At 51.4% G+C, this 11,177-nt stretch overlaps 3 protein-coding genes and 1 non-coding gene across 7 annotated transcripts; 2 read left to right on the top strand and 2 right to left on the bottom strand.

Annotated features, from left to right (window-relative positions):
• Nucleotides 1-304: 304 nt before the first annotated feature.
• Nucleotides 305-5,304, bottom strand: LOC131214875 (uncharacterized). The gene is made up of 3 exons (XM_058209206.1): nucleotides 4,529-5,304; nucleotides 1,263-1,673; nucleotides 305-1,180 (listed from the first exon to the last, which is right to left on the bottom strand). Exons 2-3 carry the CDS (start codon nucleotides 1,282-1,284, stop codon nucleotides 897-899), a joined length of 306 nt encoding a protein of 101 aa, XP_058065189.1. The 5' UTR covers nucleotides 1,285-1,673; nucleotides 4,529-5,304; the 3' UTR covers nucleotides 305-896.
• Nucleotides 2,876-2,947, top strand: Trnae-cuc (transfer RNA glutamic acid (anticodon CUC)). Its single transcript has one exon. It is a non-coding gene; the product is annotated as a tRNA-Glu (tRNA).
• A 1,366-nt stretch (nucleotides 5,305-6,670) lies between the features above and the next one.
• LOC131214870 (leucine-rich melanocyte differentiation-associated protein-like) lies at nucleotides 6,671-9,201 on the bottom strand. 2 transcript variants are annotated; one of them, XM_058209199.1, is made up of 4 exons: nucleotides 8,762-9,201; nucleotides 7,647-7,751; nucleotides 7,412-7,555; nucleotides 6,671-7,352 (listed from the first exon to the last, which is right to left on the bottom strand). In XM_058209199.1, the coding sequence occupies exons 1-4, from the start codon at nucleotides 8,785-8,787 to the stop codon at nucleotides 6,848-6,850; spliced, it is 780 nt and encodes a 259-aa protein (XP_058065182.1). In that variant the 5' UTR covers nucleotides 8,788-9,201; the 3' UTR covers nucleotides 6,671-6,847. The 2 variants fall into 2 exon arrangements, with proteins under 2 accessions (XP_058065182.1, XP_058065183.1); XM_058209200.1 differs by lacking the exon at nucleotides 8,762-9,201 and adding an exon at nucleotides 7,977-8,047.
• Nucleotides 9,202-9,651: 450 nt separating this feature from the next.
• Nucleotides 9,652-11,097, top strand: LOC131216784 (SAC3 domain-containing protein 1-like). 3 transcript variants are annotated; one of them, XM_058211361.1, is made up of 4 exons: nucleotides 9,652-9,779; nucleotides 9,825-10,056; nucleotides 10,131-10,896; nucleotides 10,988-11,097. In XM_058211361.1, the coding sequence occupies exons 2-4, from the start codon at nucleotides 9,887-9,889 to the stop codon at nucleotides 11,066-11,068; spliced, it is 1,017 nt and encodes a 338-aa protein (XP_058067344.1). In that variant the 5' UTR covers nucleotides 9,652-9,779; nucleotides 9,825-9,886; the 3' UTR covers nucleotides 11,069-11,097. The 3 variants fall into 3 exon arrangements, with proteins under 3 accessions (XP_058067344.1, XP_058067343.1, XP_058067342.1); XM_058211360.1 differs by having other exon boundaries at nucleotides 9,653-9,783; nucleotides 9,871-10,056; XM_058211359.1 differs by having other exon boundaries at nucleotides 9,701-9,779; nucleotides 9,871-10,056.
• Nucleotides 11,098-11,177: the final 80 nt, after the last annotated feature.

Consider the following 11,177-nt stretch of genomic DNA (forward strand, 5'->3'; position numbering starts at 1 on the left):
GCATGCGCGTTGCCAAAGCGTAAGGAAAAGCTTCGCCGTACGGAAGCTTTGGTTCTGTCAAACCGATCCACCTAAAGCCCGCACGAATGTTTTGGTAAAGAAATTACGCTTACCTTTTCAAATAACGGTTTGTGGTTGTTCCCTTTGAAAACAATTCCTAAAATTCGTTTCCCTCGTTGCACTTCATGCAAAGGGCACTTTGATCCTTCATATAAGATTGTGTCATCCTACTGTCAGTGCAAAACATTACACCAATCAATGGAGCATCGTCGAAACGAGAATCTACAGGTAACGTTAATTAAATTTGGTCATTTTTATTGTCGATACAATTCACACCGTGGCTCATAATAACCCCGATCCATCCCGACACCAGCCAGTCGGCGGTCCCTCGTTGGCGTTGGCTTAACTGCTTACAAACATGCTCCTATACGTATTACGATATGTTTAGCTGGTTTAATACATTTGCTGTTCGCGCACCATTCTGTGCATTTCATTAACCTTTAGAATTAGCTTTACACGGAAGGACTTCAGACCGAACGGTTGTGGTGCCCTTTTTTACTCTCTTATCACGTAACGGATCACGGAAATCGTGCAGTGAATCGGAAGCCCCCAGAACACCTAACATTCCTATGTACAATACAGTGTAGAGCCAAAAGTAGCTTCGTATGTTGCACAAAACATAACAAAACTCTCTCCCTCTACGATGTGTCCTTAAAAGCTAGTGAAAAATTGGGTTTGGAGAAAAAAAACAATGAGTCCCTAAACTGTGCCTCTCTCTCTTGGGAGGGGCCGAAGACCGTAGGGACAGCTATCACATTTGCGTTACCCAACCGCTGCTACTCTGGGTGACTTCTGATTAGCATTATTTCACAACCAGCGCCTGCGACGTGTGTGCTTTATGCCGATCCTATCAGAAACCAGGGCAGCACAACCGTGACGGCGATGGCGGCCACACACGTTGCGCACACCACGATCATGTTCGAGAGGGCACCGGCCTGGTCCTGTTTCGCTCGGTTCAGCTCACTGTCCGTGATGAGCAGCTGGTCTTCGTACGGATCCTTGGTGAACTCGAGCACCTCCACGTCGTACCGGAACTTCACCTTCGACGACTCCCGGCGCCAGAACAGGTGGCCCGAGTCCCGTCGGTCCAGGCTCCAGACCGGCTCCGGAGGAGGGATCGCTGTTGGGGGAAGGCGAAAACCGGAAGTGTCAGTATCTTACGCACTCCGTTGGAATATCCGTGTCTGTGTCCGAACGGTTACCTGATATAGTCATGCTGTCCATACGCTGCTTACACACCGATTGCTGCCCGCTATATCCACCTTCTCCTAGGTCCGACTACAGCAGTTCCGCAGTTGTGAAATCGGTGTGTTATCGATTCCGGTGTGACGTCGGTTCCCCAGAGAACCGTTGCCGACCTTTGCACGTAACAGAGCCAATTCCTCCCCCCCAACTCCGTCCAGTAGTGGCTTCGATTCCTCGATACACCGGGTTGAATCGATGGCTCGCTTTATCAGTTCACAAAGCGGGAGGAGTCCAGCGTTGGACGCGCACACAGAGAGAGTGGCTTAAATTGCAATTTCTCGATAATGGCGAGCAAGTGATTTGGAGTGGAGTCGTCGACGACGATGGAGACCCCGCTGCTGGAAGTGCGGCCTGGTTAGGCCTCCGGTCTGTAATGAAAAATCATCAAAACAAACGAAAACACATTAAAAACTGCGCATCGCACAAAGAGCGGCCGGTCGTGTTGTGGGTCAGTTGGCGCTATCGCCAGGACACCCCCCGGGCAAGGGTGGCGATGAAAGACGAAAGACCTTGCCAAATCAACCGCGACGGCCTCTGTGACGCACCCGGCCAGGCAAGAGTTTATCCTCTGTTTTCGCGTACACACAACTTTTTAAAGAATGCCCATCATTGAGGTGATCCACTGTCCGAAACGCGCACCCGAGAATGCGCCGCCACTCGAGTTGTTGTTTTGCTGGCATTGGCCACCAGAAGAAAGATATACTACGCCTTCTACATGGCGACCGTGTGTGTTTACATTACTACCAGCTGTGTGACTGGAATGGCTCTAGTACTAGGGCTCAGACGTGGCGCTCCACGTTGCGAATAAAATGTTTGAAAGCTTACGCCACAGAAGGTACTTATCGGACGGCAGCGTAAATGTGTTTACAGCGAGAGAGGATTAAATACCTCATCCACGTTGATTTATGGCATCTTCGCAGATGCCATGACGCCAAAAGCACCATCACAAATTCCGCGGGCGAAAGTGAATCGATTACGGTTGTTTGAAACAGTTTCGGTAACGGTTCGAATAATGATTCTTAAATACACCCTGGTGCGCCGGTTTCGCGCCACTCTCTCTCTCTCTCGTTGCTTTCGTTGCAGTTGAAGCTGTATGTCGCCATTTGGTCCCGCACAAAAAAAACTGGGTCCCTTTCCATCCGTCCATCAAGATATGAAAGACAGTCGGGGCGGTGCTGATGCTTCCTGTATAACAATGTCTTAATTTAGATGCAAAAACATTACATGGCCCCATGGTCACCACCCTGTTAGCCGGGGGCACGAGAGATAGAGGTTATGGTCGTGAGACGGCGGAAGTTGTTTGCGGGAGAAGTACTGCGTAGTTTGCCTCCAAAACGCGCGGTCTGTTATCCCAAAACCCACTCTGTTCGTTTCGCTTATCAATATCACCCGGTGTAGTGCTATATTTAGTGAACCGGGTGGGGCTGCGTCTGCTTCCACGTCTTGTCTTGGGTTGCCGATCAGTTGGCGCCGCTTTTCCTCATCTTCTCTAGACCAAAACAATATTGTTCGTTTATATAACACGCAGATACTCTGAGGGGAATGCATCGAGCGGTGCAATAGGTAACCATCCCGTATTGTCTAGTGGCTAGGATATCCGGCTCTCACCCGGAAGGCCCGGGTTCGATTCCCGGTACGGGAAAACGCCCTTAGCGTCTTTTTTATGGAACGAAACTCTATGTTATTAACGGAAAAAATTTTTCAAGATATCAACATTTGACAGCATATCTGACAGCAACCACCCATTCACAACGCGGATTTAAGGAGGTGCAGCGTCAAATGCACAATCAAAGCAACCTTTACCCACAGCACTTTAACAAGGCTCAGACACCTGATGGACTGATGGATCCAACTTCCTACCCTCAAGAGGTGTAATAAAAGGAACAAATTGTTTCTCTAGTACTCATTCGGTTGAAACAATTTCCTCCACTAAGTATCGCTCCATCACAAAAGGCGAACGTCAGCAATCTTGACGGCGTTGGAATCTCGACCCGCGCCATCGCTTACTGTGCACCACCACCCCTAGTTCTAATTGTGTCCATCAGAAAGAGCTCGAGGAGCTGCTTGACAAGCTTAGCTTTTAAAGGCAGCAAAGGGGCCGGTAACCCAAATAGAACCAATCAATAAAACAATTTCGCGAACCTCTTCGCTCGCGCAATGTTTGAACTTCCCAGCGGGCCCGATCTCGATATTCGAGTGCGCGCCTTTATGTGCATCGTCACGGAAACGTCACGAACCGTTCAACTTATCAACCCCAGCGCTTTGCTAGACGGCGATAAAACCATCCTCGGGGAAAGTTTTGCTCTAATCACACGGACAGCGCACGGGGTCCTGCCAGCGTGGCAACGGTGCCGTGCCGTGCCGTGTTGTTATTAGGGCAGGTCAGGGTCATGGAAGGCCGAGGAATTTCGACACCCCAAAATTGACATGCGAACCACACCGATTGGTTCGCAAATCACTCCGGCCCCCGGTTCCTAGCTCTCTCCCTCTGGCTGGAGGTCACCGGGTAAAGTCATCGACACGCGCTACACGCGGAACCAGTTCCCGCCAAATGGTAATTGAGTTCAATTTACCAGGCCGCCCGGAACGCCCTCAGGTACCTTTTGTGTTTGCTTAAGACGGACGGACGGTCCTGGATTAAATTTTGCGTAGTGTTGCGTCTGACCCAAAATGAGCGCTCGAAGCGCGGACCGGTTCAAATTACGCCGCAGACGGTGCATCCTCTAGGCAGGGAGTGCATTAAACGTGATTTCGAACACTCGACACAGGCGGAATCCATTAAGGCGGCGCGCCAGTCACATGTCACGGTCCGGACGATCGCAGCGCGCAGCTGTCACGCGTTTTCCAACTAGTCGGGGGGTTGCGATAAGAGTGGTGGAACCCCCGGGCCAAGATGTGCGCTGGAGAAACGCTGCCGTCCGCGCCCGATGATATCAGCGCGATCCGCGTGATCCAACGGCCGGTGATGTTTATTTATGTTGCGATTAGCGAGCAATCGGTTGATAAATAATGCACACGCGTACGCCCTCGCGCGAGGCGTTGCATAAAAAAAAACTGACCACCCGACGAATCACCCAGCCCCGGGGAGGTCTTATCACTTGTAGCGAGAGCCAGAAGGTCACCCGCCACATGCCTGAGGAGGAAGTGGTCCGTAGCGATCTGGTGGGATGGGCCTCGGATCGAGAGTCCATGTTGTGTCAATGGATTCATAACCGCGACTTACTTCACAAAAGCGTGCGATCCGCTGAGTGCTGGTCGACCGGTGATCTGCTCCGCGCGATCCTCCAAATCTCTGTTGATATAACACCGGGAGGACTTTTGCGTGGTATTGGAATTGGGAGCGAGGATTTCATTAGCTGCCCACGGTACCAGCAGCTGTTCCGCCGCGCTATGATACACCGAACGGGGACGGGTTGTTGTGTCGACTTACGTCACGCACCGCGCCACGCTATCGCGCGCCCATAAATTCAATCACACATATACACACTCGGAGCCGTATTGCGTTGTGGGGGGCTCTCTATTTGTTTGGCGCTCTGTATTTTCCTGTACTGTCTGCGCTGGAATTCGTTCGTCACTTTTGTGTCACTCTCTGCGTATGTATCGGCGGACCCCGACGCGACGAAAGTAACGACAGTTTGCGTACTCTATCAAGAAGGCCACTTTCCTCCGCACAACGGGTTCGGGGGGAAAACCGGTTTTTCCGGTGCCGGCCACTTCAATTTATCACGCTGGCGACCTGCAGTTTATGGCGTACTGCAGCGGAACCCACAGGTACTATTTGCATTTGCCAAACACGCACGCACCGCGGGCGGGGCCACTTAACTGCAATTTGGTGCCCCGTTTTTTTTCTCTTCTTCAAACAACGCCCCTCCGGTTACTGCTTTTGTGTGGTGACCACACCACCGCCACTTGAAAAGCCTTGACACGCGCGCGGTTTCTAGCCCAACGCCCAACCCGCCGGTGAGCCACGGTAAAAGCTTCGCAGAAGAAGACACCCGAAACCCTTGACCGCCACTAGCTGACTGAGTTGAGGTCCGCCAAATCGAGTCGAGCGGTCCGCGGGTTGCGCGCGTATTGGCACACAACTACTAGTGCGCGCCCGTGGGGGTTTGCCAATCCTACCCCCAGAGAGGGAGAGACAGAGAGAGAGAATGAGTGGGGCCATAAAGGGGGGGCCACCACTACACACTAGCTGCCCGCGAATCACGCTCTCTCAGCACGGCCACCGGTGGACCGATTTGTACCCCGATCGTGATCGTGACTAACGATCGTGATCGATTGCTGGCTGGTGCATCGGCCCTCGAGGGCAAATAGTAACTGCACCTGCAACACCGTGTATGGCGGGCGAGAGAGGCAACAAAGGGCCTAACGTCAGGGCAAAACCAATAGCAAGAGAGATAGAGAGAGAGTGTGAGCTATACAGGGTCCCGAGAGCCCAGTTTGGGCGAAGGCCAAAGTCTACTAGACTTGTGGCAGTGTGTGACTACTAGATGCATATGGTTACTAGATGCACTCATTAGGCGCTCGCTTGCTCGCGAATATCGAATCGAAAGGTTATGGGCGGAAAGACCGCAATTGCTGCGTAATTTCGGATCTCGATCCAGATAACGCGGAGGATCTCGATCATTTTTACAGTAAATAATGTGATTAGAAAGATGCCTTCAATTTGCGCCCAATCGACGCAGACGGTCAGCTATTTGTTTGGTCGTCTGTTTGCTTTCGCACCCAACCGTTAAATGATGGCCCGCGATCTGGTCTGGAAATCCCTGATTGACCGAGCACGGTCCCTGGACCTGGAAGCAGGTTCTAACCAACCGAAGGGCACACGCCACTCAAGGTACCCCACAAGGTACCGATCCACCACGGAGGGCACGTGAGCCTGTTGCATAATTTCGCATCAAACCGCATCCGAAGTAACACGCAGTCTGTCGCTGCCAAGTCGCAGAACTAGTCCTTCGCACACGTCTTGCGCTACACGTGACCGGGCGCACCTAAGGTGATGACGCCCGTCCCAATGGCGCGTGCCATCGGTACTGCATCTGGAATCGTGCATTCGCGGCATGCAGCCGCCGCATGCACCGGAGACCCGCAGATACGGTTTCATCGGTGCAAGGTGACCACAGACATGGGATTCGACATTCGATCGATTTTGGCACCCCAACAGAAATCACTGCCGTGGAAGAAGTCACGCGTCCTATCAGGCCAGCGTCAGGCCAGGAGACTCAGCAATCATCCGATTGACGTCATTCTCAGACCAGAAGAACTTTCGGTTCGTGTGGCCCGAGTAATGACCTGCGCGAACACATCAAAAAAGATCCTCAGGACCTCAGGGGGGAGGTAAAGGTACGCGAGGCGAGCGTTAACAGTACTGATAGGATCGCGCGTCTTCGAGCGTCCCGCAAGCGTCTATTTATTAGAAAACTTAACTGATTACGGACAGAGAAACCTTATTGCTGTCTCGCTTATCATCTTCGAAACCGCGCTTCTTAAAGCATCGGGGCGCTACACAGTCTGCACAGTGGCACAGTTCCGCTGTTGTGTTCTAGTGGTCCCCGAGGGAGCTGTGCCGGAGTCGCTTGCGGGTTTTTTTGTGGCCCGTTGTCGTCTGTGGTGGTGGAAACGGTGGTACGACCGCCGCACGTCTCCCGGCCGTCTCGAAGATGTTGAACTGGCCCTGGGTGAGGTTGTAGCTGTGTTTGAAGTTTTTGGCCTGCGTCCGCTGGGCCACGGTCACTTCGCCGTCGTCCAGGTGGCGCAGCTGGGGCAGAATACTGATCACGAACAACCGGTAGTCGTTGTGCTCGAGCGTCGAGTTCCCGTTGAAGGAGGACGTGGCGCTCGGGTTACCCATCAGCGATAGGTACTTCAGCGACGGGCAGCATTCCCGGATGCGGTAGATCCAGTTTTGCAGATTGCCGATATCACAGTGGTTCAGCCACAGGAGCTCGAGGTTCGGCAGCGGTGGTAGCGTCCGCTCATCGGGCCGCGGATTCTTGTCCAGGATCAGTGTGTTGAGCTGGCGGAAGTGCGCCAAAAAGGATAGGTCTCTGGGGAAGAGCACAGTGCCACATTAGTGCAAGCCACCAGGCAGAACCCAGACACTTACTTAATTTCATTGTAACTCAGGTCGAGTATTGTCGTAGTGCGGGAAAACTTTTCGGCTACCTTGCGCGGAATCTGGGACAGCCGTTCGTACGCCAGCGATAGCCGTTCACCGTTGAGGTCCATGTCGTCGGAGCTACTGGAATCGCTGCAAGGAGAAAAGTGAAACGAACGAACATCAGCCAACGGAAGACCATCAAACGTTGCACACGCCATCCCGCAACGTCCCGACGTCCTACCTTCCGACACTCCGGATGGACATTGCATCCGATGACCAGTCGTAGCCTAGCCGAAGGTCATCGTCGTCGTCGTCGCCCAGCGTGGAGTAGTTGTCGACGAAAAATCTGAAACCAGGAAAGACTCGATCGTTACAACCACCGAAGACGGAAGCGTGCGCAAGATAGGATCACTCTAGCCCGGCGGCTGATAAGGTGCCGAAATCTAGACGCCACACAGCCATAGTGCGTTGGCCCCACGGACTAATTACACAGCCGCCTCGACGGGCGGACCACGAAAACAATGCCAGGTTAACGACTAATCAAGCGGGCGGCTGGAAGTTTGAACTTTACATCATTGTCTCGCTGGTAGTGCACGGAAATGCAGTTTCTTCTACAGCAACACGGTGATTGTTTGTTGGCGGTCGACCTGCAACTGACTAAGGCCGTGCTCCGTGCGAAGATGTCACCCAGAAAGTGCAAGAGGCGTGTCTTTCGGGAAGATAACGGTCGATCGGAGTGTGGACTCTCTTCAGTTGTACGATTACGGTTTAAGCGTGAGACACTTGGGACCGTAAAGCGTGCTCATGTTCAAGAGGCTCACGTTTTCCAAGAAGAGCGTAGAATAAGATCACACAAGATAGCAGCTTATCGTCATCAGCCCGTCATTAGTCTGTGATGGCTATCAGTCTGTAACGGCTAGCAGTGCTGAAGATGACTTTACTTAAGAAAGGGTTACCGTATGAAGTAGGTCATACACGCGTACTCCTTGCTAAATCCTCCTTGTGCTGCTTGCTAAATTTGGCAACGATCATGGCGGTCACCCTACACTGCGCCATTCTTGAGTATGGTACGATTAGAGTCACAAAAACCTACCATCAGTACCACCACCAGATAGAGTGACAGAGCGATAAGCAACTCTGGAGTCTGGACTGGTAAATTAAAGTGTAGCAGAGAATCAATCTGAGGCGACGTTCAAGACGATCGCGATCGCGCACAGCGCTGCGTTGTTTTGCCCGGACGCTGAATGATTAAAGCCAGAAGCTTCCTGCGCCATTTTATTGTGGCAGAACACAAAATGTCTGCCAGGTACCTCTTTTTCCCAATCCCTTCACCTTTCACCTTACGCGATCACTTACTGCTCGTTGTATCCGATAGCTTGCATTATAAAATTAGCGTCCTGCTGAGTGTGGTTGGTGATGAGTAGTGATGCTTGTTCTCCGTTCACACGATACCTTTCTTTAGTGGTTCTGTCGTACTTTTACGAATTCTAGCGGTAAAAACTTTCCTAAGTAATGAACGCGCTTCAGCTGATGCTGAAAATGGTCAAACACTCAGGCGTACACTAACTTGCGACATTAGGACACACGCTTTCGTTCACGACACACTCTAGTTTTATAGGTTCTAAATCGATCGACCGAACGCGGTTCGCAAGCGTCCGTTCGTTTTGCCGCTGTGGCCCCGTTTAACGTGGGCTCCCTATCGCGTGCTACCGGAACGAGTAGTGACGAGCCAAGTGACGTCGTTGTCTAGATAGGGCATTGCTCATTGCGCGGGACGGGTAAAGTTCCACAGCCAATACAGTGACAACGGCGTACGATAGTGCGTCAGTTAAGTGGTTCCTGGTCAGGCCCGGCGCGATGAAAGCGATGTGATTAACCTTGCGCTCATCCCGCCCCTGTGTGCAGACTAGCCAAATCTGGTTACGCAGACACCAACACAAATCTAAAATAGTCGGCGTCTGTGGTCGGTTGTGTACAAACTTATAGCCATTTTTGTTGTTTGATTTTGAAACATACACATTTGACTATCGATGAAATAAATACATTATTTGTTGGGAAATGGTAAGTTATACCGAAACGATTTAATTGAAACGGTCAATTTAACAAACAAATTAATTATTTAATTTAACGGTCAATTTAAAAGTGACGGAGAAGGTTTTCGGTGAAGTGTTATACAACGACTGAAGTGTTATACAAACGCGGTGTTCTACTGAGCTTGGCGGTTTGACAGCCGGTTTGTTGTGAAGCCGAAAACGGAACGGAATCGAGAATAAAATTAATAATATTGTATATATATATTAATATTATTTATATTTATGGACCAATTTATGAAAGGAACATGCTCCGATATGTGTCCCCGAGCTGAGATAGACTTGTTGGTATAGTATGGCTTGTGAGACTGAACCCTAGTGAGTCCTAGCATTTTGTTTCGATGTGGCCCTGTGGCTGCACCATTTCAATTACAGACGAATTCGTGAACGCATGGTGCACTTTTTCGAAACCGATCCCGATGCGGGTCCACCCGGCGTTCCAGATCGGTACCGAATGGTGAAAGAGTTTACACGATCTGCGGCTGGCATGCGACAACCTAAACCCTCGGAAATCCGGACACCAAGAACCCTGCTGGAAACGGTGCACTATCTGCTCACTTTGTTAGTACAGATCTGCGTGCAAAAGTGCCCCGTTTTATACTTTATTTAATTTTTCAATCCATCCACTCCCACAGTGTGCTCCCGGACAGCCGCCGTCCGTACTGCGAGCGGTATGAGTTCATCTTCGATCGAATGCGTGCCGTACGGCAGGAAATGGTCATACAGAACTTGCCGCCCAGCGAAGCACTGCCTATCCTGGAGCCGATCGTACGTTTCTTGTGCTACAGTGCCTACCGTCTCTGCGAAGCGCCAATCCGGGAGTTCGACCCGAAAATATGCGGCCAGCATTTGCAGGAATGTCTGAAAAAGGTACTCCGTTGCTACGAGGAAATGGACACCGCACTGTTAGCAGACAACAATCGGTACGAAATGGAGCGACTTTATCTGTCGTTCAACATCGGTAGCCGCGAGGCCACTCAGTGGGCCATCGATCGCTACCGTACGGTCAATCCCGCCCTGAGGCTTCACGTAGCCGTCCAGTTGGACTGTCTGCGTGGGAACTACTACGCCGCGATGAAACGGGTGGCACAGTTTGCACCCCTCGAAGCTGCCGTCGCATCTCTGCAGCTCCCAGCGTTCCGTCGAAAGCTGCTCCAACAGTTTTCCGTCGCGTACCAGAGCCGCGTTCAGACCGTGCCACTTGAATGGCTCGAAACGGTGCTTCGGTACGACGGGCGGGAGTGTTCCCTGCTGACCGATGACTGTCGACACTATAACCTTCAGGTAGTGCCACTCCCGGCCATGCAGGAAGTTTCCGATGGCAATGGCGAGCCAGCCAACCGATGCCACGACTGGGCAGTGAAATTCGAGAAGTCTCAGTTTGATGCTCAACGATCCGTGGTGAGTTTCAAGAACAAATGATACGTACTCCTGCTCGACAGAGAGGTATCGGAATGGTTCCTAATCTCGTGCCTTGTTCGTTCCGTTTTAGATTCCACCACGAAAAGTGCTCTCGGTAGACCGCGCATTGGACAGGTACGTGAATATTTCGGATGTTTTACTAAACCGATAAACAAATATGTGTGTTTGGTGTTGCGAGTGTTTTGTGATAAAATAATAAATTAGAGTTTATCGGAACCGCGCGCATATTGGAACCCGTAAAGAAAATTTGAGAAGATACG

The sequence above is a fragment of the Anopheles bellator genome, chromosome 1 (genome assembly GCF_943735745.2).
Source record: "Anopheles bellator chromosome 1, idAnoBellAS_SP24_06.2, whole genome shotgun sequence".
Taxonomy (NCBI): Eukaryota; Metazoa; Arthropoda; class Insecta; order Diptera; family Culicidae; genus Anopheles; species Anopheles bellator.

Coding starts and splice junctions, on each gene's coding strand:
- LOC131214870 (XM_058209199.1), bottom strand. CDS start 8,787: ATGCAAGCTATCGGATACAACGAGCA. Junction 7,752..8,761: donor GCTATCGGATACAACGAGCA/GTAAGTGATCGC, acceptor TCCTGGTTTCAG/ATTTTTCGTCGACAACTACT. Junction 7,353..7,411: donor CTGAGTTACAATGAAATTAA/GTAAGTGTCTGG, acceptor GCTCTTCCCCAG/AGACCTATCCTTTTTGGCGC.
- LOC131214875 (XM_058209206.1), bottom strand. CDS start 1,284: ATGGACAGCATGACTATATCAG. Junction 1,181..1,262: donor GGACAGCATGACTATATCAG/GTAACCGTTCGG, acceptor TTCCCCCAACAG/CGATCCCTCCTCCGGAGCCG.
- LOC131216784 (XM_058211359.1), top strand. CDS start 9,721: ATGGACCAATTTATGAAAGGAACATGCTCCGATATGTGTCCCCGAGCT. Junction 9,780..9,870: donor CCCCGAGCTGAGATAGACTT/GTTGGTATAGTA, acceptor TTTCAATTACAG/ACGAATTCGTGAACGCATGG. Junction 10,057..10,130: donor GTGCACTATCTGCTCACTTT/GTTAGTACAGAT, acceptor CCACTCCCACAG/TGTGCTCCCGGACAGCCGCC.